We start from the raw sequence: 26,879 nt of genomic DNA, 5'->3' as shown, positions 1-26,879 counted from the left end.
CCCAGGTGAGGGCAGGAGGACTGGGTGGACAAGAGAAATGGGGAGGGCTCCATGACACCAGGCCCCTGGCTCCCTGGCAACGGTGGGCAATGGCAGCAGTCCTCAGAGATCAGACTTTTACCTGGGCTTCTCTTGGGCCTCAATCTGCCGAATGACATCCTCCATCCATAGCATGAGGTCACGCACCATGCTGAAGAAGCGGAACTTGTCCCCTGTGTCCACCAGCCGCACCCTGCGGCCCTCACAGGCATCCAGCAGGGCCTTCCAGGCTTCTAGGACTTCGTTCTCACGCTTCTGGATGTCGTCAGCCTTGTCACCTGCATAGGCCGCCTGGAGGCGGGCTGCGTCCTCCTGTAGCTGCCTGACCTGTGGAGTCATGGAGATGAGTCGGGCAGACCCCTTAGGGCGTTCCCACCGTCACCCCAACACCCTCATCACACAGGCCACACATGTTCTGCTCACACACTGAAGGGAGCACCAGGTCAAAATGGGATCCTTAACCTTCAAAGAATTCTCAATTTCACTGGGGAGATCCAAGTCACAAAACCCAAGTTTTTAAAAAATCTATTGATTCAAATGATAAAGCCAATGAGATGCCACAGGGGTGCAAGCTGGAGAAGGCAGGAAAGGTCCCATGGAGGTGGTCTGCAGACGGGTCTTAAACATGACAGTATGGCACATGGAAAGTGTAATGTGTCAGCTACTAGTCAGACAGAAATTTAAATTTGATGATAGATTTGCCAGTGAATTGATTCGCAGTTGATAGGAGTATTACAGGTCACAGTTCCTACACAAAGAAAACGAGCAGTACCCATGAACATCATAAATGCATATACCTTCTCATTTTATGACCCAACTGCAGAGAACATATCTGACATATATCCTTGCATGTTTAGGAAATGAAATACATATAGGTTATATACTACAGCATTTTCTATATAAATGAAAGACTGAAAATAAAGTAAATGACTATAAATGAGGGACTGGTTACATTAATAATGGTGTAGTCAACAAGACATTCCTATGCAGCCATGAAAAAGAATGAAGAGGCAGGCACCCAGTTGTCATCTGAAAAGTGTTCCGAGATGACAGCTAAGTAGAAAAAGCAAAGTGCAGGCAAGGAGCATGACATTGTATTTTCTGGATAAGAAGGGAAGAAAATCATGAATAGAATCTCATCTTTGGGGATGGGTAAGCCTTTCTTACAGAAACTGTGACTGTGGCTGTTTTATACTTAAATTTACATTTACAGACATTTTATGCTTAAAAAAATTACACTCAATGTCTGATTAAAGAAATATACATATAGAGGAATGGATACTCAGTCACTATGACACCCAATCATTATTTACTAATGAGACCATGGGATCAAAGAAGTCCAACAGTGCTGGCATTAGAAGCCTTCAGACATCTGAGAGGAGAGCACTAACGGAAGGGTTTTGTGGCCCATGCACCTGGGGTCAAAGGGGATGGAGATGGGCAGCCCCAGAAGTAGTGGAAGGCTGACCCCCAACTGTACAGTACTTTTGGTGGTAGGAGGTAAGGAAAAAAAGTTTCTGCTAAGAGATGCGAAGAACCAATGGGATTTTTGGATGAGTGGTTTTTTTTTGTTTGTTTGTTTTTAAGATTTTATTTATTTATTTGAGAGATAGAGTTACAGACAAAGAGCAGGAGACAGAGAGAAGGGTTTTCCATATGCTGGTTCACTCCCCAAATGGCTGCAATGGATCCAAAGCCAGCAGCCAGGAGCTTCTTCTGGGCCTCCCATGTGGGTGCAGGGGCCCAAGCACTTGGGGCATCTTCTACTGTTTTCCCAGGCCATACCAGAGAGCTGGATCAGAAGAGGAGTAGCCAGGACACAAACTGGTACCCACATGGGATGTCAGTGCCACAGGTGGAGGCTTAGCCTACTAGGCCACAGTGCTGGTCCCTGATTAGTGTTTTGATTTCCATATCCTAAGAAGTTTTTGGAATTATTCTTTAATTATGGCTCAGGTACAACTCAAGTTATAATAAACAAGCTCCTGGAAGATGATTTGAAAAGCTAATTTCCAATACTACTATCCATAATTTTCAACCACTTTTTCCTGTACTTCTGGTGTTTATTTAATTAAAATGAGAGGCAGAGACAACAGAGAAAGAGAGACAGAGACAGACAGACAGAAGAGCAGGACAGATATTCTGGGGGCTGGAATTGTAGTACACTGTTAACCTGCCACCTGAAAAGCTGGCTGGCATACCATATGAGGTTTGGTTCAAGTCCTGCCTGCTCTACTTTCAATACAGCTTCCTGGAAAAGCAAGGGAAAGATGTCCCAAGTCCTTGAATCCCTGCACCCCCATGAGAAACCTGGGTTCTAGCTTCCACCCAGCCCAGCCCCCACCATTGCAACCATCTGGGGAGTGAACCAATGCATAGATGTCTCTCTCTGTCTCTCACTTCTTTCTCTCTAACTCTGCCTTTCAAATAAATAAATCTTAAAGAGAGAAAGAGAAAGTTGGACAGACAGCTCCCAATAGCTGGCTCACTCCCTATACAGCCTGTTAACAGCCAGGGCTGGACAAGGCTGAGTCAAAGCTGGGAACTGGGAACACAATCCAGGCCCCACTCCTGGGTGGCAGGAATCCAATAATTTGAGCTGTCCCTGCTGCCTCCCAGGGTTAGCACTGATGGGAAGCTGGAATCAGGAGCCAGGGTACTCTGGGCGTCTCAACTACTAGGCTAACTGCTAGCTCCCCTCCAGCTGTTTTCAATGGTGGAGGAAGAGAGCAAAAGTGAAAATTCATTCAAAAATGAACCACTGCTTTTTGTAAATTCTGGGTGCAAACACTGTGCTGTGTTCCCACATTTCTCTGCTGCTTTGCAGAATGGAGGGGGGCCAGCAGGTCAAGATGGCACGAGGTGGAACAGTGTAGAAATGCAATCTTCAATGCATGTGAGAGACCTACAGGTAAGAAAGGTAAATTAAACTTGCAGCCAGGAAAGTGACAGGAATGGAAGAGAAGCGAGAAGTCAAAGTAGTCCCTCTGCAGAAGAAATTCAAAAGTTGAGCAAGGCATGGTGAGGTTGAGGCACTAGATGGGGATGGTTGTGAACAAAACTCAGCTATCTGTTTTGCCAATAAAGCTTTCCTGGACCACTGCCATGCCCATTCTTTTCTGCATTGTCTGTGGTTGCCTGATGCTCTAAGGGCAGAGCCAAGTAGCTACAATACAGATTTTATGTCCCACAATACTGAACAGATTTATTATGTGGTCCTTATCAGAAAAGCTGTGCTGACCCCTGCAAGAGATAATCAATACATCCTTAGCAAACAAAAGCAAGCGCCCTGAACGCTCAGGGATGGAATCTTTAATAAAATTGGCTCTTCTCTGGCAAATGAAGTTTAGGGAGAAAATTTTTATTTTGCAACAAAAAAGCTCTGTAAGACTAAACAAAAAACTGCTCAGAGATTAGAAAGAAAACTGGAGAATGATTACACTAAATTCTTGCTGCTACATTGTTATTACTTTGTCAAAAGTCTTTTAAACAAACTCAGTCATTTTATACTGGGGTGGGCAGACCGTGCATATTAAAACATGCAGAATTCTGTTTCTACATATACAGAATTCAGACCTTGGTTAATGGAAAGGTATTATTTTGATGTAAAAGCATTTCTGGATGAGTATACTAGCATAAATCAAGCCCCTACTGACACCTGTAAGTTGCAAATGTGATGGCCATGTGCATGTGTGTGTTTACCCTGGACATACCCTGAGGTTTGGTTTGAGGAGTCAAGAGATGAAGGGATGTTCAGAGATGCACAAAGATGTTCTATGGAGAGAACAACCTCCCCCCGACCCCAACCCTGCCTGGGCAGTTGCCTACTCACTTGAGTGCCCAGGGCCTGGATGTCATGCTCAAAGGTGGTGTGCATTCTCTGCAAGGTCTCCACTGTGTTCTGATCTCGCCCAAGCTCCTCTGGGAGCTTCTTGTGTTTGTCTTGTATGCGTCCAAAGATCTCCTTGGCATCATGGTAAAACTTATGCAGTTCGTAGGAGGCGGCCAGAATCTGTGTTCTGGTGTCAATGAGCTCCAGGAGGTCTGCCCAGGCTTCGTTGAGGCCATCCTTCCACTCAGCGATGGTGGCGGCATCCGAATGTCCAGAGTTGATGAGTTCATCGGCCATGTGATTGACTGTGTCCACGCGCTCCTGCCCAATGTTCCCTGTGTCTCGGGCAAATTCCCGGAATCTTTCTTGTAACATCTGAAATGGGAATGAGTGTAAAGAAATCAGTGCGACTGCTGTGAACATTTGACCTCTTGACCACAGGAATGTCCTTTGAAAATAAACTGCCCCTCAGTAGGCAGCAACCAGTAATGCTCAAGACTTAAGGACAACTGATCTTAGCCCTGAAAACTCTTGATCAATCAGGGGTCCTTCCTGCTCACTGCAGCAGAGTGACACACTGCCTCTAACTCTTTATATTACTGGAGGAGGGGCACAGAAAGGTTACCCAACCTAAATCAAAGTCACTTGTTGATAACTAAGTTGGAACCGAACCCCGTGACCTTTGCTTCTTCAAGTCTCGGGCATTTTATCTGCTCACAGATGCGGAATGCAAATGCCCTTCAGACCACTGTTCACTACACACCCACTAGTGCTCTGCCCCGAGTACTTGCCGTCACGTGCTCATAGTCCTGCCCCAGCTCGTGGGACCCTGCAACCACCTCCCTCTCGGCGATCCACTGCTCCAGGTCGTCCACCTCCCGGTTGAGCTGGAATAACCTGTGCCTCTCATCCAGCTTGCCTCTTCTCTCTTCAGCAAGGTCCTTCAGCCCAGCGTACAGCTTATCCACTTTGGACTGCCGCATGCTAATGCGCTCGCTGAGAAAGACATGGAGTGGCAGGGAAAGGACCTTAAATGTCAGCTTTCTTTAGGGGAAAAACAAGTGAGGCAGAGATAACAGGAGGGCATGCTACATGGAATTTCTCAAAGCAAACTTCTGGTTAACCTATTTAGCCTGAAAAATACAAACTCTGAAGTTTGACCTCCAATTTCAAATGACAAAGAGCCTCACAGGATGTGAACAAAACATAATAAGACGGAAGACCACCTTCAACGTAATGATGGCGTGGAGGACCAGGGGGAGAAACCCTAACTCTCTGCACTACTGGCTCTGTGGGGCAGGATTTCCTTCAATGTTGAAAGCTGATGCAAGAGCCACTCCCATTCTCAGGCACTATGATACCAGATGGACAAACGATATACCCCACAGGGCATGGCCTGGTCTCCTCCTTCTCTGGGCCGAGTGTTCTTCCCTGCATTCTGGGTGTGCTCCAGGAGACTGCAGCCCCGCCCCTTCAACTTCTCCCCAGAGTGATGGTCTCAAAACAGGGAATCACCAACAAGGAATGCTTGATACCTCTCCTTGGAACCCAGGAAGGCCATGCCCCTGGGAATCCTGACCCTGAGTACCCCATGGATCTCCCACACCAACATGGCCATTGACCTCTCCCTAATCCCGGCCTAGGTCAAAGAAATCCAGGAAGCCGAGTCCTTTCCTTGCTGAGTCACACAAGACAGTTGCACAGAAAGTCTAAATGACTGACTACCCTTGAAATTAACACAGGAGCCCAGCCTACTATCAGTGAGTACCACACACTTGTCTCTTTTTCCCCTGAAGGCATTTGAATAAGCATCTGATGTGTAGGAGTGAGGAGGTGATATCATTTTGTTCTTTCTGGGAGACCTTTTACTTTATAGGCCCACAAATTCTCATCTGTCATTCCTCTTAAAACTAATAATTATTGTCCTCAACTGGATGGCTTCTTCAATCCAAGGGGGAGTGCTCTGATTACCTGTATCTGTCCACAACAGCCTGTACTTTCTGACTCTTAACAGCTGTAATCTTTCACTAGAGTCTTGGACAACAGAAGATATTCAACCTACAAGAACTAAGTCATAGTTCATCTTTCCAATTCACCAAAGGCCTACAGGGCTATTGTACAATGTTTCCCAAGGATCCATCTATCTTACCAATAACTCGAGATGAATGTCACTGTTTTCTTTTTGGGTATGTTAGAAAGATACTCGCTGAGAGGGGCTGCCAACTTGGTCTCATTGTGACACAAGAGCACCCACCTTTCAGGATGGCTGTCGGCCACCAGGGCCCGGCTGGTCTTGGAAAGCTGATGCACAGTCTCTGCGTAGTCCTCCACAGCTTGTTCCAAAATCTGGTGCTTTTTCAACATGGAGACAGCACTCTGCTCATCCTGCAAAGAGGGGACTGTCACAACTCAGCCATCACCCACAGCCCAATACCACCCTAAAGAGCAACAGACACACTGCATGGCAAGGCAGGAGAAAGAAAATCAGGAAGCAGAACACCACAGCGGAGGCACAGGCAGGACAACCCAGGGGCATTCTGAGAACGTTCACATGGACTGGAGTCTGCGAAGTGTCCGGGAAAGATGGCCCTGAGGATGATGAAGAATGACCAACACTGCTCTGGGGTGTGAAGTCAGCTCAGACAAATCAAGTAAGTGCATTCTAGAGAGTGGAGATTCCACTGAGTCTATCTGGAATGTGGATGACAGCATTCTGAAACCTGCAAATACTTGAAATCATCTCAAAACCATGCTATAAGTTGTAAAGTTTTGGTAGCCTGACAGACAGCAAGAAATTTCCATGGAAGGAAAGAAGGAAAGACGGAAAGACGGAAAGAAGGGGAAGGGGAAGGGAAAGGGGAAGGGAAAGGGAAAGGGAAAGGGAAAGGGAAAGGGAAAGGGAAAGGAAAAGGAAAAGGAAAGGAAGAGAAAGCAAAAAAGAGGTGTGGGAATAGGGTGAACCAGGATTCAGACAAGAGAATGTGTCAGGGGAAGATAGCAGCCAGATTCTAGACTCCTCTGTGTACCACAGGGTGGACTGCTTCACAGAGACAGAGCCATCAGCGGAGGGCAAGCATGGGGTCTAGCCTTTGTGGTTCCTCTAGTGCAGACTTCACACCTGCACACTGGGTGGGTGGGGCGCCAGGACCACCTCTCACCTTGGCCTTCTCCTCAGACATCATATACAGTTCCTGCTCGCTCATCCACGCCTCGGCCTCAGCCGCGTCAAAGTAGTACTGCTGCGCCTTGTGGGCCTCCTCGAGCCGCCTGTGGCGCTTCTCTGTCTCCTCGATGAGGAGGCCCCACAGCTGCTTCAGGTCGGCGAGCCTCTGTCTGATGGCCTCAGCATTCAGGCTGCTGCTGTCCGTGACGATGTTTTGGCTCCTCTCAAAGATGTCATCGATGCGAGGCTGGTGTCCCTGTATTTCTTTCTGGAGGGTCTGTGTGGGAGCGGAACACATACACAAAGCCTTGCTAAAAGGCGACAGCCTGCAGTTTGTGTCAAGCCGTGCAGAGCTGAGGCAAACCTCAAACCTGCAAGGCTCTCTCTTCTCTGCCTTGTAATCTGGAGCATCTGTTAATCAGGCTGAGCCTGAGCAGAACGCTTACCTGGTTTTTCTTTATTAAGAGCTGCACTGTCTGGAGGTTGTGGCCATGATCCGTGGAAGTTGCCAAAGGCATTCTCTCACCAACCCACAGCTGAAAGAATCATAAACAAGGGTCAGGACTGCTCAGAAGAACAAACAGGGACACAGACAAGTGCAGAGATGAGGAGCCCAGGCCGGCTCGAGAGGGCAAACGCTCAGTCCTCAGAGCTGCCGGAGCAGGCACGCCTTTCTTCTGGGGATACGGCCAGAGTCAGCCTTGACAGCCTCCACCCAGCGACACCGGGCTCACTGTGAGTCCTCACTCTGTATTTACAAACACTGTTCGGGGGGCATTCAATTCCTTGAGTCTTTGGGAAGTGGAGAGAACAGCAGAGCTGTACCTTGCATGAGAGGGGCAAGAGCCCCCAGAACACATACAGTAGGCTTCTACAGCTCAGCTCAACGCAAGGTGTGCGGGGAGTCTGACAGGGCAGTGAAGGCATGGCCGGGGAGTTTGCGGGAGAGCCGCTGGCATGGCGACGATCTACTCACGATCTCATCCTCCACATCCCTGTTGAACTGATGGATCTCTTTGGAGGCCAGCAGGTTATGCTTCCGTTCGTTCAAGGGCTCCAACAACTCCATGAACTTGGTTTGCACGGTGAGGCGCTTGCTGTCCACCTCGTCGGTGCTCTTCCCCTCCTGACTCAGGGCCTGCGCCTGGGTCTGGAGCTCCTCGATCTCCTTCTTCCGCACTTCCATCTGATTCTCCAGCATCTGAGGGTGAAAAAGAGACCACCCTTCACATGGGAGCCAGGGGAACACACAGACCTAGGAAACGCTGGTTTCAGGCAAGGGCCCAGTGGAAGATCCAACATGAATGTGCATAGCAGAGAGCCCAAGAAACGGATTTAGCATCCATCAAACTATCAATCAGCAATGCCAGCTTCTTTGTCAGATTTTTAAAATATCCTTTCCTAGGATTTTTAAATGTAGGAGTAATGCTCAAGTTTATGCAGGAACTTGAGGAGGGAAAGAAAAGGGGAAAGTAACCGACCATGAGAAAAAACAGGTATTCATTCGCCTGTTTGGAAGCCAGTCTCATCATCAGAAAGGAGGGCAGTCAAGGGCCCAGATATTTTAGGCAAGGAAGACAGCTACGGTTTCATCTGCCCTTCATCTCTTTGCTCAGAAAGCTGATTCTCTCCCCCTCCCCCAAGCCTCATAATGGATACTCAGCTGTGTGAGGAAAGTGAGAGCAGAGACATCCCAGTCAGGAGACAGCACCCTGAGAAGACCACACACTGACAGCTTAGAGACAAGGGGCCCGCATCGCAGCTAGAGGAGGTCAACAGCCACAATTAAAAGCCATGGAGGAGAAAAAAAAAAAAGCCACGGAGAGAAGAAAACTCCTTGATGCACAGAAACTTGAGCAGAATAAACACATCATTCAGCACAAGGAAGGGTGAGCACCACCTGGATGAAGAAAGAACCTTGATGTCTGGTGATTTGTTCTGGGTGGAACTGCTGGTTGCAGAAGGAAACCACACACCGTGAAGCCAGCAAGAGGAGCCACAGGAAGACTCGGCGACCAACCTGCTTTCCCAACCTTGACAGAGCTGTCTTCTCACAAATTTGAGGTAAATTCATTTGCCCTTACAGCCTTCTAATGTGACATAAAAAACCTCTCAGATTTATGTGATTATCTATAGAGTACCTCAAACAACTCAGGCAACTGTCACATATCCAGATGCTATACAACAAAGTAGACAAAAGTGATTATCTCTCTGTGTGTAAAACGCAGGACTGAATGAAAGCAATATCTACTCAACTGTTAATAACACTCAAGAACGAAGAAGATGCCCAATTCTACTAACACTGTGCTTTTCTGTTGATGCGGAAAACGCCCCCATGAGGCTGTCAGAACAGCATTTTGCTGGGTATTAACATCTCTTCCTGTGGAAGGCAATAGCTGTGAACACAGCGGGTGACCAAAAGTAATGAAGACAAAGGCTGTGAAACAGACCCAGGCCTGGGGACGTGGCTGTCCCGCAGCACACTTGCCTGTTGCTTTTTCAGCAGGATGTTGACACTGGTCAGGTCTTTGCCATAGTCGTCAGACTGGATCTGACTCTCCAAGCCATGCAGCCATTTGTCTAGATCTGCACAGCTCTGGGTGAAGAGTTCAGCCTTGTTGGCATCAAAGAGCCGCTGGGCCTTGGTCTGGGTGGTGGACTCAAGGACTTCCCACATTTTGTGTAGGCTGGTGAGCTTCTCCTTGACCACAGCTTCCGTCTCGGGCTTCTCTGAAATGAGCTGCATTCCTTCCTAGAGAACACAAACCAGCGTGGTTCTAAATAAACAGAATTTGCTGGAGAATACATGTCACTGAAAAACAAGGCTAAGACAATTGATCTGCGATTTACCCATTCATTCAACACACACACACACACACACACACACCCCACTCACGCAGTCATTCCACATGAGGCTACTGTGCACATCAGTATAGGTTGTGGGGGAGGGAACGCAGTGCTGCAGGCTGAAACAACTGGAGCAATAGGAGATTTAGAGCCAATAACCTAAGACTTCATCTCATCCATTCCATGCCTCAGCGATCAAACATAACACATTATTTCCCCCATTCAGAGCCTGAAACAGTATCAGAGGTGTGAAGGGAGTGGAGGGAGGGTGGTGACTTTTACACCGTTGGGTTATGCAGCAGAGAATCTATCTCTTGTGCTGAAATAGCATGTTTCAACAGTTATTACAGATCTGGTCTATAGTAGTCAAACAAGAAAAACAGATTTTAAGTATTATTTTAAAATTCTCTGCAGCTCTATCCGATAAAGCTGTCACAGTACAACACAGGTTAATATGATCAATATGGTGGTGACCCTCCCTGGTGGGGGCTCTTGGTCAGCTCAGCAGCAGCAGATGAGGTACACAACACAGACTAAAATGCTTGGCATTCACTTAATGAAAAGCCAACCATTCTGCAACACCTGCTTGGGTTTTTGCTTTTCTCCCTTCTAGCGGGTTGAAGTCAGGACGTGGTAGGTGAAAGTGGGACTGCTACTGGCTGTGGAACTTCTGTAAACCATCAGGTCAGACTCAAACAAGCTGGAATATGTGCTACACGCAGGAGTTTTCTCACCGCAGCCACAGAACGGGAATGGGGACTTTCTTGAAACATTTTAACCCACCTTCTCAATTTTGTCAAGCCATTCTTTGTTGGATGCAAGTTCTGCCATAAATGCTTGATGTTTTAACCATTTACTGTGCAGATTTCTGGCTTCATCGTATGACATATCCTGGGCTGTCAGCATCTTTTCATTGATCCAGAGAGACAGCTAGAAAACAAAAGATCAGGAAGGATTCAGATACTGTGATCACAAACCACTGTTTTTTTTCCTCTGCTGAAAAAAGGGACTATGTGTGCCTCATAAGTTTCCATGGCAACACACAACCAAATATGTAACTTTACAACTTTGACCCATCATGAGGGGTACCTGTTATGCAAAAGTTGTACCAGGGCTTTGCTTTGCAATGTGCATGTTATGTTCTGCCCCAAAGTACAAAAGCTCTCTGAAGCTGCTTTCAAGCTGTTGGCCATTCCTACCCAGCTGTACCACAAAGGCTTGCATTGAAAATTCTCCTCTAACCAGCCCAAGTCACTATCTCTTTTCCCTTCTGGATACATTTGTTGCCTATGCCACTGTGTTAAAACGTGACTGACTCTCATTTTGTGTGGTGATTTTGTTGTTCTTCAAATTCTTTCTATTAGAAAACAAACCCATTCACTCTTTTATCTACCTCCCTGCTTCATGGCTCCAACTGTGGGGAGGCCAAAATGCACTAGTCACGCTCACAATAGGGCTCAGTCAACAATCATGCCGTCTTCACAGTTCTTCTGCCACCTTCGCCTTTCTGTCTATAGCCTCCAGCCTGCTGAAGACCCTTTCACTGAGACTGAGAACACTCCACAGGAATTAACTTTGAGACTCAACATGTCCACTTGGATCTGAACTCTGAAAAGCCACATGAAGCCTTCCAGCCATGACAGATCTGAGGAAGGAGTTTTCTTAGGAGGCTCAGAGGTAAGGAGTCAGCCAAACTCCAGGCCGTGGACCTTTTATCGGCTTTCCTTCTGGTTGAGCCTTTGCCGGTTATTGCTCCCTTGCAATGGGCCATGCCACAGTCCTGATTCCTACTCCATTCGCGTGCTAACTCAGGAAGGACTTTCTGTCTTCCCAGGCAAGAGAAACACATAGAAATGCAGAGTTGGCTTAGAGTCAGGAGCAAATGTCTTCAGTGCCCATGTCTCTTGCTCCTGAGTGACCATGAGGAAGTCCACTTTATGCCAGTCACTGTTGCAACACATGCCCACTAAACCCCTTTGGGGCTCTGTCTCCAAAGGTCTGGGAATGGCCCTCAGAAGAAACAGGGGCCCTGCACTCACACTTTGGCCACGAAGGGCTTCCCCCTAAGTCTGCTTCAACAAAAGTAGGTCTGTTCTTTGGAAGTGATGTCAGGGAGGTGACACAGGTCAGGAATACCCCTGGCTCTGAAAGTGGGTAACCTCTGGGCACAGCCTTACCTGTCTCAGGTTACTAACCAAGCACAGGGAAAGGAGGAGGACAGGGAGGGAGGGTGGAAAGCAAAAGGTAGTGAGATTTCTTTTTTATGTTGAGTTTTTACTGAGGGGGGGGGGGGGGGAACCTAGTAAATCTCCAAAATCCTTTGTCATCAAAGGCTACAGATCTGCTACTTAATAATACAGATGGTAACTTCCCTACTTTGAGTTACCTGTTTTCCAGTTATCCAGGTAGCTAAAATCTGATAGCCTATGGGCATTTATTCTAAGGGGAAAAGAGGTTACAAGGAAGCCAAACAGTAAAAATTTCTCCTATGTTCTACATACACAGAGATTCAACACAATAGGAGGCATTTATTTATTCCAAAGAGCCAAGGACATTCACATATTTTCCCTATTCATAACCACCTACCCAAGAGGGATTTTAAAAGGGGGCAGAGTAGAGCTGCATGAAAATCAGAGGCTTATAAACAAATCTGCTCTCTGCTGAACACATCATCCTACAGATAAAGCATCATGCAACGTAGCACAATGAAAGGGAGCTATGGAACTTGCCAGTTCATCAGGCCTTCCCCAGCATTCTGGAACCAGAGGCTATAGTTATTATTTGTGGGCACTTACAAAGGTCATTTAAGAATATACTCATTCTCTGCAGAAAAGAACCCTGTGCAGACTGGAAAAAGATAAAAATGCTTTGGCTAAGGGCAAAGTATTGAACTCACGTTCCTGTGCCAGATACATCTAGAAGTACTGCCCTCTCAGGAAAAATAAAACAAAGCAAAACAGTCTGGGAAAGTAAGAAGGGCAGAGTGAGAGAATAAAACAAGAAAAGCATTACTTTGCATTTTCCAGGACAACGCTACAAAGATGATGGTGCCCTTTTTTTCTGCTCCAGTATAACTGGGAACAGGTAGCTCCCTGCTTGTTCCCACTGTACAGCAATGCCACAGTGGCTCCCACTCAGTGTTCATGGAGGCAGCGTCAAGGGCAGATCTCACAAGCTAAGTGTCCCCTTAGCCAAGGTACTCATGAGAGAACATGAAAGACACAAACTCCTGGAATCCCTGGACCTTGAACAACACCAACAGCCAGTAATTGTATTATATTTGACCTCTGAGTCCTCTGATGTACTGGCTGAAGAGGTAAGTTTTCAAATGCAGGGCTACTCTGTACATAATCCCCATTCTTGCAGACTCTGGCTTAAAAGGGGTGTGTTTAAATGAGGCTGAATGATAGAAGGTTTACAGTCAAACAGTAATATTTACTGCTCCTTTGCTTGTATTTCCACACCAAGGATTTTGGAGCCTGAAAGCTAACTTAAATTCTATCACTGTGTAAACACTGTCTAGGCTGCTGTGGGACACCAACAACCTCCAGGAGACTGTGGCTGCAGCTCTCTTTGAATGCAGCTCAGAAAGAGACAGGCAGGACAAGTGAAGTAAGGAAACACTAGGGAGACTTGGCAGAGCAGTCACAAAGAGAGCTGCAAACCATCTCCCGGACATAAAACAGCCAGCTCAAACTTCCCGCATCATACAAGGCTGGGAGCCCTGAGCATGCCACGGTGAGTGTAAAGGGGGGATCTCCTTGTAACCAAGGATGCTAACTTACAGCCAGTAGAAATAGAGCTAAAGGGCCACTAAGAACAGTCCCTAGTCTGGCAAAGACTGTTGTTTTAACTGCTTACTTTTCCACACACTTCTATTTATGAATCTGTATAGATGTAAGTGGAAAATAGGGGACCAGAAATTTCAAATATAAATGGGTTTCCGTCAAAGGTTTCCCTTGGCCATTCATGCGCTCATTCCCTGTTGTCCCTTTTCTTGGACTTAGCCTGGGAGTTACCACAGTTCAGGGCAACATACTTCACCTTATTAACTAGTCTGTTAAAAGTAAGAGTATGGCATTGCACTGACTGCCAAAGGTTAGATGACATCACTGACGCTGTTGCCTCGAGGGACACATCAAAGGGACACAGAGCCCACCAACCCGCAGAAGGCACTGTCCAGCCTGCAAACACTTCTTCATCTCTTCTGCTCCCTCCAGTGCTAAAGAGCCATTACGTATTCACAGTAGTACAACACGCAACTCCCCACAGCCAGCTTTAGGTCCCAGCACTCTCCTCCAGGTCCTGGCCCGGGACACAAATGTGACTTTCAATGCACAGATGTCACTGAGGATGTGCTCCTGCCTTCAGTCTGTCTGGCTCCAGGCAAATCCCCCCGAGACCCAGATTCATCAAGGTGGCACTTCAAGCTGGCAAACCCTAAGCCACATAGTTTAGGGCTTTCCCACTTAAGGTTAAGCTGCTAGAGAGTGATGGACAGCACTTCCATGGACATGAAAAAAGCCTTCTGTCACAGAGGCTCAACAGGACTGGCATCGGAGCTTTTATTTCTTTTAACACACAGCCACAAGTCTGCAGGCCATGTTTGTCATTTCAGTCATATTCTTAGAGTACAACCTGATCCTGCCCCCTCTTCCTCTCCCCAGGTCCCTGCAGCTTTGCATGGAAAGCCCTCACCCCGTTTTGCTTCCAAGGGAGGATTGAGCCTCCCCATTGTTCCCGGGCAGACAGAGAAATACCAAGTACTCAAAATGTTCATGGACTCACACATACAAAGTCAGCTCAATGTTTCTCTCCAACTAGCTTGCAGAAGGATCACATTTTTCTGACCACTTTAGTTTTCAAAGTTTGTTTATGCATGTATCAGTGAGCATGAAATAGTATCAGAGTCATGAGATGAATACCACATGCTAAAAACGGTGTTTGAAATCAGGCTTACTGCTGTTAGCATGTTAAAACACATATCTAGGCCGGCACCGCGGCTCAATAAGCTAATCCTCTGCCTTCAGTACTAGCACACGGGGTTCTAGTCCTGGTCGGGGTGCCAGATTCTGTCCTGGTTGCCCCTCTTCCAGGCCAGCTCTCTGCTCTGGCCCGGGAGTACAGTGGAGGATGGCCCAAGTCCTTGGGCCCTGCACCTGCATGGGAGACCAGGAGAATCACCTGGCTCCTGGCTTTGGACTGGCCGCAGAGCGCCGGCCACGGCGGCCATTGGGGGGGTGAACCAACGGTAAAGGAAGACCTTTCTCTGTCTCTCTTTCTCTCTCACTGTCCACTCTGCCTGTCAAAAAAACCCAAAAAACAAAACAAGACAAAACAAAAAAAAAAAAAACAAAACACTTATCTAAAAGCATGAAAGATAGGTATTTTAAAGTCTTTAGTGAATAGGAAACTTAATTTGCAGTTTTAAAATTGCCGCCTCTTAGTTGGTAGCTAGTTTCAGTTCCTTTTAGTTCTTTTCTTCCATACTATTTTAATATACATTGCCTTAAAGAGTTAAGACACAGCACTAAATACTTTCAGGCAGTAGAGTATTTCAGGATTCACTTTCCAATAGAACATTCTCTGACAATGGAACTGTTCCACAATTGCATTGTCCAATATGTTTCTAGCCATAAGTCACAGGTGACAACTAAACATTTAAACATAGCTAATGTGACAGAGGAACTAAACTCTGAATTTTTTATTTTAATGAATTTAAAATGAAATAGTGACATCGCTGGTGGCTCCTTTAATGACAATGCAATTGTATACTATAACATTAGACTATAATAACCCAGTTACTCCAAGTGTATACTGGAGTACAGTGTAGCCTGTACACTGCAGAAATGATAAAAGTGCCGCATTTCTTCACCTGAAAATCAAATGAGTGAAATGAATTTCTGCGCTCGTTAAGCTTTATAACTTAGGAGAGTTTTCTGCCAAATGCTGGCTAGCTAGCCAGGGGGGAGGGACCAAAGGGCAACATACCTCTTGGCAATCCTGCAAGAATTTCTGAAGATCCCTGTTGTCCTTTAGTCTCATCAGAAGCTCACTGGCTGCCTCCCGATTCTTCCTATGTCTGTTAAAACAACAAAAGTAACTATAAAGAAAGGAAGTAGAAAATCTTGAAATTTTTCAGAATGTATCAGTTTCTTTTCCTGGGTTTTCTATATATGCTAAAAAGAGTTTGCTTACAGTTCTCAATTTTATGAAAGAGTAGACATAAACCGCCATTGTAATCCATTAACTGTACTTTGGAAATTTATATTTACTAAATAAAAAAAAAGTTTCTGGAAAATTGAATTAAAAGATAAATTTATTTTGGTGTAAAAACTTTAAAACCCATTCACAGTTTTCAGTAATAGAATTTTCCATGACTTTTTGAACATCACTCATAAGCATAACTTTAAAAAACTTTTTACACCAAAATAGGCTTGTCTTTTCATTCCTTTTTCCATGAACTTTTTAAGTATGTTGCAAAAAAAAAAAAAAAAAGAGTAGACATAAATCAGAGACATCAACAGTCTCCAAATAATGAAGCCACAGTGAAAGAGCCACATACCTGTCCAGGCCAGGTATCGGGCCAAGGATACAGCCAAATGATCAACATAAATGTGATGCTTCCTAATGATTTGAACATCCCTTGTCTTGACTGCTGAGGAACAGTTTATTACTTTATTATTTTTTTTTCCTACTTAATACCATTGGTTGAACTCTTTACTTAATATAGAATTAATCACAGGTTTATTAAGTCAATTGAAAATAGATTCCAGTAAAAAATAAGAGTGGGAATAAGAGAGGGAGGAGCTGTACAGTTTGACACATATTCCCGTGGATTTACCCTTAAGGTAAAGCTAAAAACTTGACATGGGACTCAAAATCCCACTAAGCTGGGTGGTACTGATGCCATCTTACGTGTTAAAGTGATCATATAAAGCATGTAATTGATCATACAGATAAATGTCAAGCAAGTAACATAAATAAGACTAAGTGTCTGGTCATAACAATAAGAATTAAAAAGGAGAGAATGTTCCAACATGGGAAGCAGTCCACACAGCAGACTCATAGAATGACAATCACTTTAAGTAACACTCTGACTTCAAAATCAGCCCTTAAGGCATTCAGATCTGGCTGAGAAGCCCATGAGAGTATTTCAGGCATGGAAAGCCAAGACACTGTGGCAAAAAAATGTTCTAAATGAAGGATCTCTATGAGTGAGACCCCAGAGGAAAGAAGGTGCCATCAAAGATGGATGTACTTTGCTCTGAAGAGAGGATAGAAATTCCACTTTGCTTACAGCCCTGGCTAAAAAATGACGGAGTTGTGAACTCAAAAGGCTTCCACAGCCTTGGCAGCTCATGTCAAGAGCCTTGGGTGATCACTGACATCATAAATTAGAGTGTCAATTGTTAAATCAACAAATGGAGTCACTGTGCACTTACTCCCCATGTAGGACCTCTGTCCTTAATGAGTTGTACCATGAGAATTAACTGTAGAACTTGTTCTCAAACAGTACTTTATCCTCTGTGTGTGTGTGTGCAAATTATTAAAATCTTTACTACTTAGCATAGAGTTGGTCTTCTGTATATAAAGTTACTTAAAAACGAATCTTGATAAATAATAAGATGGGAGAGAGAGTAGGAGGTGGGATGGGAGTGAGGGTGGGAAGGTAAGTATGGGGGGAAGAACCACTTTATTCCTAAAGCTGTACCTATGAAATTTATATCTATTAAATAAAAACTTTCTTTAAAAAATAAATAAAAATAAAAAGGCCGGCACCGTGGCTCACTAAGCTAATCCTCCGCCTGTGGCACCGGCACCCCGGGTTCTAGTCCCGGTCGGAGCGCCAGAGTCTGTCCCGTTTGCTTCTCTTCCACTCCAGCTCTCTGCTGTGGCCCGGGAGTGCAGTGGAGGATGGCCCAAATGCTTGGGCCCTGTACCCGCATGGGAGACCGGGAGGAAGCATGTGGCTCCTGGCTTCAGATTGGCACAGCGCGCAGGCCACAGCGGCCATTTGGAGGGTGAACCAATGGAAGGAAGACCTTTCTCTCTGTCTCTCTCTCTCTCGCTAACTCTGCCTGCCAAAAAAAAAAAAAAAAAAAAAGTAATGCTTCCTAATCTAGTGCTAGAGAAAAATATCTGAGCACTGTGAGAATTTCAAAGTTATCTTTAAGACATTCATAATAGGTGACACATACAAAGAAAAAATGCATATATATATATATATATATATATATATAACCATCTAACCAGTTTTAACAAATGCTTCTGATGAACATATTCCCATCTTGACAAAAAAATCACCAAAAACAATGAAAGGCCAAGATTCAAAGTTTTTCGACCTGAGAGATGACTGATTTACTCAATCTCACCCCTAATACATAAAGATAACTAACCGTCAAAGAAGTGGAAGCAGAAAACCTCAGACAAAAATACTCTAAGAATCAGAAGGAGCTGCTGAGCTTGGTGAAGGATGAATTAAGCAAGTGTCTGTCCCCCCACTTGCACCCTGCACACTCGGCTTCTCCCCACCGTGCAGAGGTACTAGCACACTTGCTTCACACATCTGGTGTAAAGACCAGCAACCTGAAAGCCATACAAAGGCCCTCCTCATGATGGGGCCACTGCATAAGGGCGGGCTCCACGCACTGAGCATCAAGCAGCATGGTTGTGATACACTCCCTGGTATTTCTGGGTAATCCAAGGGAGGGAGCCCCCGAGGCTCAGGGCCTTAGGAAGGGTAAAAGGGAAAGGACCAAAGGCAAACAGGTACAGCTGGGTTATCATTTGATTCTCAAAGCTGTTTCTCACTGCATGTGCCTGGGGCTGGTCTTGCCTCCATACCTGCTAGCCCCTATGGCATGCATGAGGCAAGAGCAGTCTCCAATTCGCCACAAAGCTGAGAAAGAGCAGTGTGGTGAACACATGCTTGCTCATTTTTGAAAAACAAGAAAGAAAGATGCTGTAAAGATGCCACATGTCACATATGCTCTCAGTGAGTGCTGACAACTGACAGAAGCAGCAGTTTAGCCTTCAACGGACTTGGGGAATGGAAGAAAACAGCCCTTTGCTCCACAGCTGCTGTGGGTGCCCGCATTTAGGAACAGGAGGACTGTACATGGAAAATACAGTTTTCACTGTTTTTAGTTGAAAGAGATCCTATAGCTTCAGGAAAAGGGATCTTAATATGATTATGCCACTTAGGCAAAATGCAAATGTAGGGAACTATTTAATATACAATGCTGATAAGCTAAGTGAAAGGAGCTTATGGACATTAAACCATATAAAACTTCAAGGCACAAATTATAAAGCAAACACTAAAATGATCTAGAGATGGACTAAAGGGTAGCAGTAACCTCTCCAAATCTTAGACATTTTACTGCTTTTGTAACAACAAAAAACAAAGGCAAAAAGTAATTTATTGCTATCCTTCCTCTGAAGCAAGGAATGCAGTGGAGGATGGCCCAAGTGCTTGGGCCCTGCACCCATGGGAGACCAGGAGAAGCACCTGGCTCCTGCCATCGGATCAGCGCGGTGCGCCGGCAGCAGCGCGCCTACCGCGGCGGCCACTGGAGGGTGAACCAACGGCAAAAAGGAAGACCTTTCTCTCTATCTCTCTCTCTGTCCACTCTGCCTGTCAAAAAAAAAAAAAAAAAAAGAGATTGTTAGCAAATTTGGGCTAAGAGAAATTATCCATTAAAAAAAATAAGGATGGGTAAGGAGTGTTGAGCAGAGTCCTTGAAGTTGCCCACCCTTCAATTCCAGTTCTACTTCTAGGGGAATGCAAGAAAAGAAAGCAAATCCTGAGCAAGGTGGTCCGAGCTGGACCTAGTAATGAAGTGCAGGAGCCGTGCCATAAAGGTCCTGAATGGAAGATTCCACTCCCTCTGCATGGCATCTTATCCAAATGCTACGGACAGTGGCAGGAAAGTCACGGGGCTGGCAGTTACAAGAGGACACACATCCTCAGTGTGCATGGAAATAACAGAGTTGAAGACAACCCCAAACACTGTCCGAGAAGCCTCATTAAGGAAGAAATACAACCACCCCTAATCTTACGTATATTTCTTTACATCATCAAGTGTCATGCACACCAAACAAATTTCTCTGCCAGGCAACCTCTGTCTTACAGTGGGACCCTGAAGGAGAAAGGGAGGCAGGTGACTTTGAATCCCACCTGCAAATAACACCAATCTATGCGTAGACGTTCCAATGGCCTTCGCATTGTGGACTCTGAGGGATCAACAGCCTGGCAGCAGCCAAAACTATCACTGGCTGACTCGGAAAAAACTGGAGAGCAGCGAGTGTGGCTGGACGGCTTACTGGTGGCAGCCTACAGCAATTATGGCAAGGCAAACCCAGGAAGCTCTGCCAAGATTGATCGTGGACCTTCTACACCATGACCACAGTTCCAAGGCACAAGAGTGCTCCTGGGGTGAGGCTGTCCTTACCTCCGTCTCTCACCTGCTGCCTCCACAAGAAGACTCAAGAGCACCCTCATCATGGGAAGCAGACTTTCTGGACAATTCCCCTCCCGTGGAAAGCAAAGAACTTCAGGTGCCTGATTAAACGGTTTGATAATTTTAACCCTCACTTCCCTTGTGAGGTAAGTCTTGCTTTATGAAGCTGTAGAGTATCTAACTCCCCCTAGACTGCGCTGTGGCGGGGATTCCTTCCTCCATGCTCACACCCCTTGGGGCAGGCTGCTGGGACAGCCGGCTGGTTTTCACCCTGTCACAAGCACTTGGAAGGCCCCTGGCGCCCTACCCACGCCCGCTTGAATCGTTGTCTGTTCTGGTGCTTTTTCACTTCCACAAGCTTAGTGTTAAGTGCTTGGGCCCTGCACCCCATGGGAGACCAGGATAAGCACCTGGCTCCTGCCATTGGAACAGCGCGGTGCGCAGGCCGCAGCGCGCTACCGCGGCGGCCATTGGAGGGTGAACCAACGGCAAAAGGAAGACCTTTCTCTCTCTCTCTCTCTCTCTCTGTCTACTCTGCCTGTCAAAAATTAAAAAAAAAAAAAAAAAAAAAAAAAAAGGCAGAGGTCCTGAATGACAGAGACAGCACAGTGTCAGAGCATCTCTGCACAATGACAGCAAGGTTCAGGTGTTGAGTTAGTGTGTGTGTGTCCTTATAGCTGCCACTGGCAGGTTACTGCAATTTTATTGCAATTTTGTTACAGACGAGGGTCCTCCAGGGTCAGTTTCAGACTTTGAGGTCTCCGGGGATATTCAAGTGAAACTAGAACACTGAGCAGCAGCCAGAACCCGGAAGCAGGGCTCTCCTGGGTGGTAGATTATGGGAAATCCCTTCTCTCCTCTTCCTTAGGCTTAAAAATAGTGCAAGAGCCTCTTTTTTAAAACTGAGAAAAGCAAGCTCTGGAATTCCAGGACTCCAGGCTCTTAGTCAAGGGCAAAAGGAAGGTTACTCCAAACCCAAGGACTACTAAAATGTTCTCTCGTATCAGAAGCCTCTTCCTACGGCCTCGTGCAGCTGCAGCACAGGGGACACATAAGTCAACCAAGGAAGTGGCAAGGCAGCTGAAGGTCTGTCCAAACGGACTGCCTGGCTCCAGGAGGCCAGCTGTGTGCAGTAACCATGGAGGAATGGAAGATGATCATATTCATAAACAAGAGTTATATTTAGGGAAGAATGAAATGCTGCTTCTCTAGGTTAACAATGCTTGCCCAATCCTTGTTTCTCATACTCATTTACACTGTGCTGGCTGCAGGGACTTTCTTTTAGTAATTGTTTTAAAAGCAACAGATTTAAAATTAAAGTATTAATGGGGAAAAGAACGACTACACTCTCCACCCCATGTTATTTCAAGTTAACCTGGATGTGGTAAGCAAGGGAAGGGACTCAGCAGGTCATCTTTCCTTTTTCATGGCACTTGAAGAACAGGTGGGAAGTCTTGAGGAAGAGCTTGTTTCATGATGACATCATTCTCAAAATGAGCCCTTAAATCCAGCCTCAGCTGGGACCAGAAAGGACTGGCTGGAACAGAGGCCAGTGACCGATCCCGTGGGCCAGCAGAGGATTGCAGGGGCCAGACTAGAACTGGCCCACACCAGTGCATCCAGGCCTGGATCTGTCCTGACCTCCCACTTTGGTAACCAAAGCAAGGAGAGTATTGGGTGAGTCAGAGTTAGGGCTAAACGGCATAAACTGGCCGTTAGCCAGGGAGAAAAAAATCTTCCAGAAATTTATATATATAATATATATATATATATTATATATATATATATATAATAAATGGAAATTAAAAAAAAAAAAAAAGAATATGCAATCCTGGAGATGTCCTGGCAGAAGAGGAAAACAGCCTTTCTCTCATGAAAAAGATTCCATGACAGCACTATGACAACTCTGTAATAAAGGCTCTACCAGTGCTTGGGACAGACTCTCCCTTTCTCCTGTCAGGTGAACCTGGCCTTGGCTCTCAGGATCCCTACAAGTGACATATGTTGTCAACTCTTGATCAGCATGGCTTACACCTAATTTGCACTACAGCTCTTATGGGCCATTACTCAAGGATGGAGTCGGCATCTCTTCTTGGTTTCCAATTCTTTTGTGGATGCTTGTTATGTGTCTAATAGGAAACACAGTCTTGGGTAGTCATGTCCTGCTCACTAATTTTGTGTGTGGGTAGATCAATTTTGCTAGGTGTCTGCGCTGAGATGTGTACCTACATTTCTGTGGACTTCAGGCATATAACTCAGAAGTCGCAGAGTCTCAGAGTACCACAGCCCCTTAAGTGGCTCAGAAAACCATACCTGTCATCAATAGAGTCCACCTTCTCCTGGATGCGATCAGAGTTGATGTTCCCATCGCTCACCAGCCTCCGGCCAGTTTCCACAACAGCATTGATCTTCTCCTCATTGGCATCCATGGTAGTCATGAAGTCCTCTTGTTTTTTTATAGCTGCTTCAGCTCCTTCCAAGGTGGTAGGCATTTCAGTATGAGCCAAAACATATTCCTTATTTTAAAAAGGAGGGGGAAAAATTGTATCAGGACGATGCACTTGTGAAAGTACCCTTGTTCTCTGTTGTACATTTCCATACAATGTACTTTGCAATGCTTGCTGCCTTACGAACTTACGTGAAATGATCTCTTCAATCAGATAAAATAAATAGTTGGGAGGACAAAAAAACCCCAGTGGGACTAAGTGACTACATTTCCCTAAGTGGTTAAATGCTCTACATCTTTTTTCCCCAAAGTGAGAGAGGAAATTATTATTATTATTATTTTTGACAGGCAGAGTGGATAGTGAGAGAGAGAGACAGAGAGAAAGGTCTTCCTTTTTGCTGTTGGTTCACCCTCCAATGGCCACTGCGGCCGGCTCATCGCGCTGATCCGAAGGCAGGAGCCAGGTGCTTCTCCTGGTCTCCCATGCGGGTGCAGGGCCCAAGGACTTGGGCCATCCTCCACTGCCTTCCCGGGCCATAGCAGAGAGCTGGCCTGGAAGAGAGGCAACCGGGACAGAATCCGGTGCCCCAACTGGGACTAGAACCCGGTGTGCCGGAACCGCAAGGTAGAGGATTAGCCTGTTAAGCCACGGCGCCAGCCAATGAGAGAGGAAATTAACCAAAGCTTTGTGAATCAGCCTTTGTGGTCACGAAGGCAAAAGCAACACACCCTTCACACTCTCCTTCAAGAAAGTAACAGCCCTGCCGCTGGCCACCATCCTCAGCTGAGCTTCTTTCTCTAAGCTCTGCCTGTGTCTCCGGGTCAAGTCCCTGACCCTCTAGAGTAAGGATGACCGAGCCATTTGGTCAAAACAAAGCACACATCCTCGGTCTACCCTTTTAAATGGGTCCACAACTCAATCATGAGGACACATTATGAACACAAGAGGGCCTCAACAGTAATCGAAAAGGAACTCTACTTTGCAAGGAAAGACAGCTCCCTAAGAAATCTTTACTCCCTGCCTCCTATTCTGGGATGGGTCTTAGGAGTCAGTTCAACAAACAAAAAACCAAAAAACTCTCTAAATTATCCAGCTAACTTCACACAGGTGTGGTTTAAACACCTGCCCTGGCCACCACGTTCCAAAAGACAGCTCAGGCCTGCTCTCACAGGAAGGGGGCAGAGGTGATGGCTACCTGGTTGTTAAGAAAGGCCTCGGCTTGTTTCGTGTCCCTGAGGAACTGCTGGTAGGCGTGTGACTGGGAGAGGAGGTTCTGCCTGTTTTCCCACATTTTGTGGAGCTCATTCCATCCGGTGTCCAAGGCCTGCAGCCGCTGCCGCAGAAACATGTACTGGGCGTCTGTCTGTCCCTGGGTGACCATCTCGCCCATGTCCCTCATCTTCTGGTAGTCCTCCTCATAGTTGTCGATCTCGTTTTTGATGTTCTCATGCTGGGTAAGAAGCTTCTCGGCCTCGGTCAGGGTGTTGGGCATGTCTTCCGAGGCGATGGCTGTCTGGGTCCTGGAGAGCCAGGACTGGAAGTCGTCCAGGTCCCGCAGGAACTGCTGCAGCTTGCTGGCCTCTCCCAGGGAGGCCTCTCGGTTTTTCAGGGTGGTCTTCATCTCCTCCCACACGTCGCTGATCTCGGCCAGCCGAGACAGGATGGCCTGGGCCTGGTCGGGGTGCTCGGACTCCAGCTTCTCCGCCTCCTTCTGCAGGTCGCTCAGCTTTGCCTCGATGGCAACCAAGTCTCTCTCCATGCCCGTCAGCTTACGCTGCAGGGCCATGACACCGGCCAGGTCGTTGCCCAGGTCCTGGGTAGACTCGATGACCTTGGTCTTTTCCCGAATCCAGGATTTGGTTTCGTTGCACTCAAGGTGGTAGTTCTGGATGCTCAGGGCAGACAGCAGAGCATCCTTCTTCCTGTCGACCAGCTCTCTGAACTGACTCCACCTATGAGCGCGGGCAGGCAGCAGAGAGAGCAGGGTGAAAAACAGAGACTGAACCCACATCTGGATAATGCAATGAACAGTGATGGGCAAAGCTGCGTATTCTCCCTCCATCTCTGTTCTGGATTACTTGCTTTTTGGAAAATCACTTTATTTGGTATGTGAGTGGCACATATTACAGAAACGGCTCAGGGACGCAATATAATCTGAAAAGAGCCTGACAGAAAGACTAACATGTTAAAGAGCTCTCGCATGAGCAGAACCACTTTTCTGTCTCTCATGGAGTTAAATACCTTTTGTCTGCCGTACACATGTTTTACTTATCCTGGATCTCCTCCTAAGGAACATTTCCCAGGCCTAAGGCCGGTGCTAACCTTTAGAACTAAGGCTGGGCAGCCGCCACAACCTGTTTGTTTAACAGAAAGATAAGACTGGGACAAAGGTCTGCCCCCAAGAGTCAGGACTTTCATCAGCAAATTTGGCCTCAAACACGCCAGAATCCTATTCCAGAAATCATTTTACAAGGAACAGCATCAGGGCCACCTTGCTGCCTGTTACCATGCTAGACATAAGCAACCCCAAAGCCCTATGCTTGAGGTGGAAAGGGACACTTGCTGGGTGGACTTGGTTCGTCCTTCTGCCCTTACAATGCCAGCCTGAAAGATCATGCTAGCACAATCAGGACATGTCGAAAGGCAGATGCCAATGCCATGACATCAGTGCTATGAAGCCAGTGACCCCCCGCAGGAAGTCCCTGTCAGCAAGGCTTAGGGAGTGACCTCATCTCCCCACCCCCAGCCCAGGACACAGGAAGCTGGCACGCTACTGGCCTCCTGCCTACCTCGTGTTGAGTTTGTCCTGCTGGGCTTTGATCTCCTTCTCACTCGGGTGGCCGCTGTGCATCAGCTGGCGTGCAATCTGATTCACTACTGCAACCCGGGAAGCCTGGTTGTTCATTTCTGGTTCTAGGCTCTCAAATCTGAAAAGCAATTCAACAGGGTGTTACTTGGTGGCCACTGGTGGTCACAGCAGGCAGGCCAGAGCACCCAGTCCCTCAGCCACGGCCCTCCCTCACCTGTGCTGGATGACCTCCAGGTCTTCCAGCTTCTCTGGGATTTGCATGTTGTTGAGCCACTGCTCCTTCTCGTCAATCCACAGCTCACAGGCATCGGCCTCGCTGAACATCTTGTACAGGGCCAGGGTGTCCTGGAGCGCCTGCTTCCTCAGCCGCGTCAGCTCCGCCACCTCCTTGTAGCGTTCCTCGATGCCAGCCAGCCTGCCCCGCACGTCTGGGGACTCCGCGTGCTCCTGGGGGAGGGCGCTGGCCTGCTCGTGCAGCGAGTCAATGGTGGGCCTGTAGTTGGCGATCTCCTCCGCCACGTCTTTGTGTTTCTTGACCAGAGACTGGGTGGAGTACTCGTCGTGGCCCACGTCGCTGCTGGAGACAATCTTGAGAATGTCCAGCATCCAGGCGTCGATGTCGTCAGCATCCGCCTGGAACTGATGCAGCAGTGAGGCCTCTTCCAGGCGCTTCTTCCGAATGGCCGAGAGCTGCTCCAGGTTGGCCCACTGCTCCCGGATGTAAACGATCCTCTCGCGGATCTTCTCCGATCCAAAGTGCTCCTCTGCAATCATGTCTTCACCTTCTTTGATGGCCTGCTCAAAGTGGCCGCTGCGGCCACTCATCTCGTCCTCAAATGCCCGGTGCTTACTGAGAAGGCGCATGACGCTGGTCAGGTCCTTCCCATAATCGTCAGAGGACAGGATCTTCTCCTTCTCTCGTATCCAGCCTTCCTCTTCTGCCATCTCCCAGAAGAACTTCCAGAGGCGACGGGACTCTTCCAGACGGGCCCGGCGCTCGGCCGCCAACTGGCAAAGCTCTTGATAGCAGAACTCCATGTGGGCCACGCGGTCTCGGATCACCTGGGGGTCGCAGGGCTTGTAACCTGTTTAACACCAAGGAAGGAATATTTGATGGAGCTTGGCATAGGTTCCTACTCATCAGCAGGCAGTGGGCTAGATCTCAGGTTCCTACTGGATTATCAGTTCAATTTGAAGTGCAGGGCCAGGTGAGGGGCAAGAGAACACCTTCGAGGGAGGGGCAATGTTAAGCATTATTTTTTTTAACCCAGCTGCAGTG

The 26,879-nt window shown here is 47.0% G+C and overlaps 1 protein-coding gene across 2 annotated transcripts in view; it reads right to left on the bottom strand.

The window, feature by feature from the left end:
* SPTBN1 (spectrin beta, non-erythrocytic 1) overlaps positions 1-26,879 on the bottom strand; it is a 209,488-nt gene that overhangs the window by 15,046 nt on the left and 167,563 nt on the right. For both annotated transcript variants that reach the window (XM_062209440.1, XM_062209441.1), the window contains 14 exons: positions 25,815-26,685; positions 25,581-25,718; positions 23,987-24,743; positions 22,658-22,860; positions 15,873-15,963; positions 10,665-10,811; positions 9,523-9,786; positions 8,011-8,235; positions 7,481-7,570; positions 7,030-7,311; positions 6,126-6,256; positions 4,663-4,867; positions 3,872-4,246; positions 122-366 (listed from right to left, as the gene is read on the bottom strand). In XM_062209440.1, coding sequence (XP_062065424.1) covers positions 122-366; positions 3,872-4,246; positions 4,663-4,867; positions 6,126-6,256; positions 7,030-7,311; positions 7,481-7,570; positions 8,011-8,235; positions 9,523-9,786; positions 10,665-10,811; positions 15,873-15,963; positions 22,658-22,860; positions 23,987-24,743; positions 25,581-25,718; positions 25,815-26,685 — 4,024 coding nt within the window. The remainder of the gene's footprint in view (positions 1-121; positions 367-3,871; positions 4,247-4,662; positions 4,868-6,125; positions 6,257-7,029; positions 7,312-7,480; positions 7,571-8,010; positions 8,236-9,522; positions 9,787-10,664; positions 10,812-15,872; positions 15,964-22,657; positions 22,861-23,986; positions 24,744-25,580; positions 25,719-25,814; positions 26,686-26,879) is intronic.

This window comes from Lepus europaeus, chromosome 13 (assembly GCF_033115175.1).
Source record: "Lepus europaeus isolate LE1 chromosome 13, mLepTim1.pri, whole genome shotgun sequence".
NCBI classification, from domain to species: Eukaryota; Metazoa; Chordata; class Mammalia; order Lagomorpha; family Leporidae; genus Lepus; species Lepus europaeus.
This window is presented reverse-complemented; position numbering and strand designations above follow the sequence as displayed.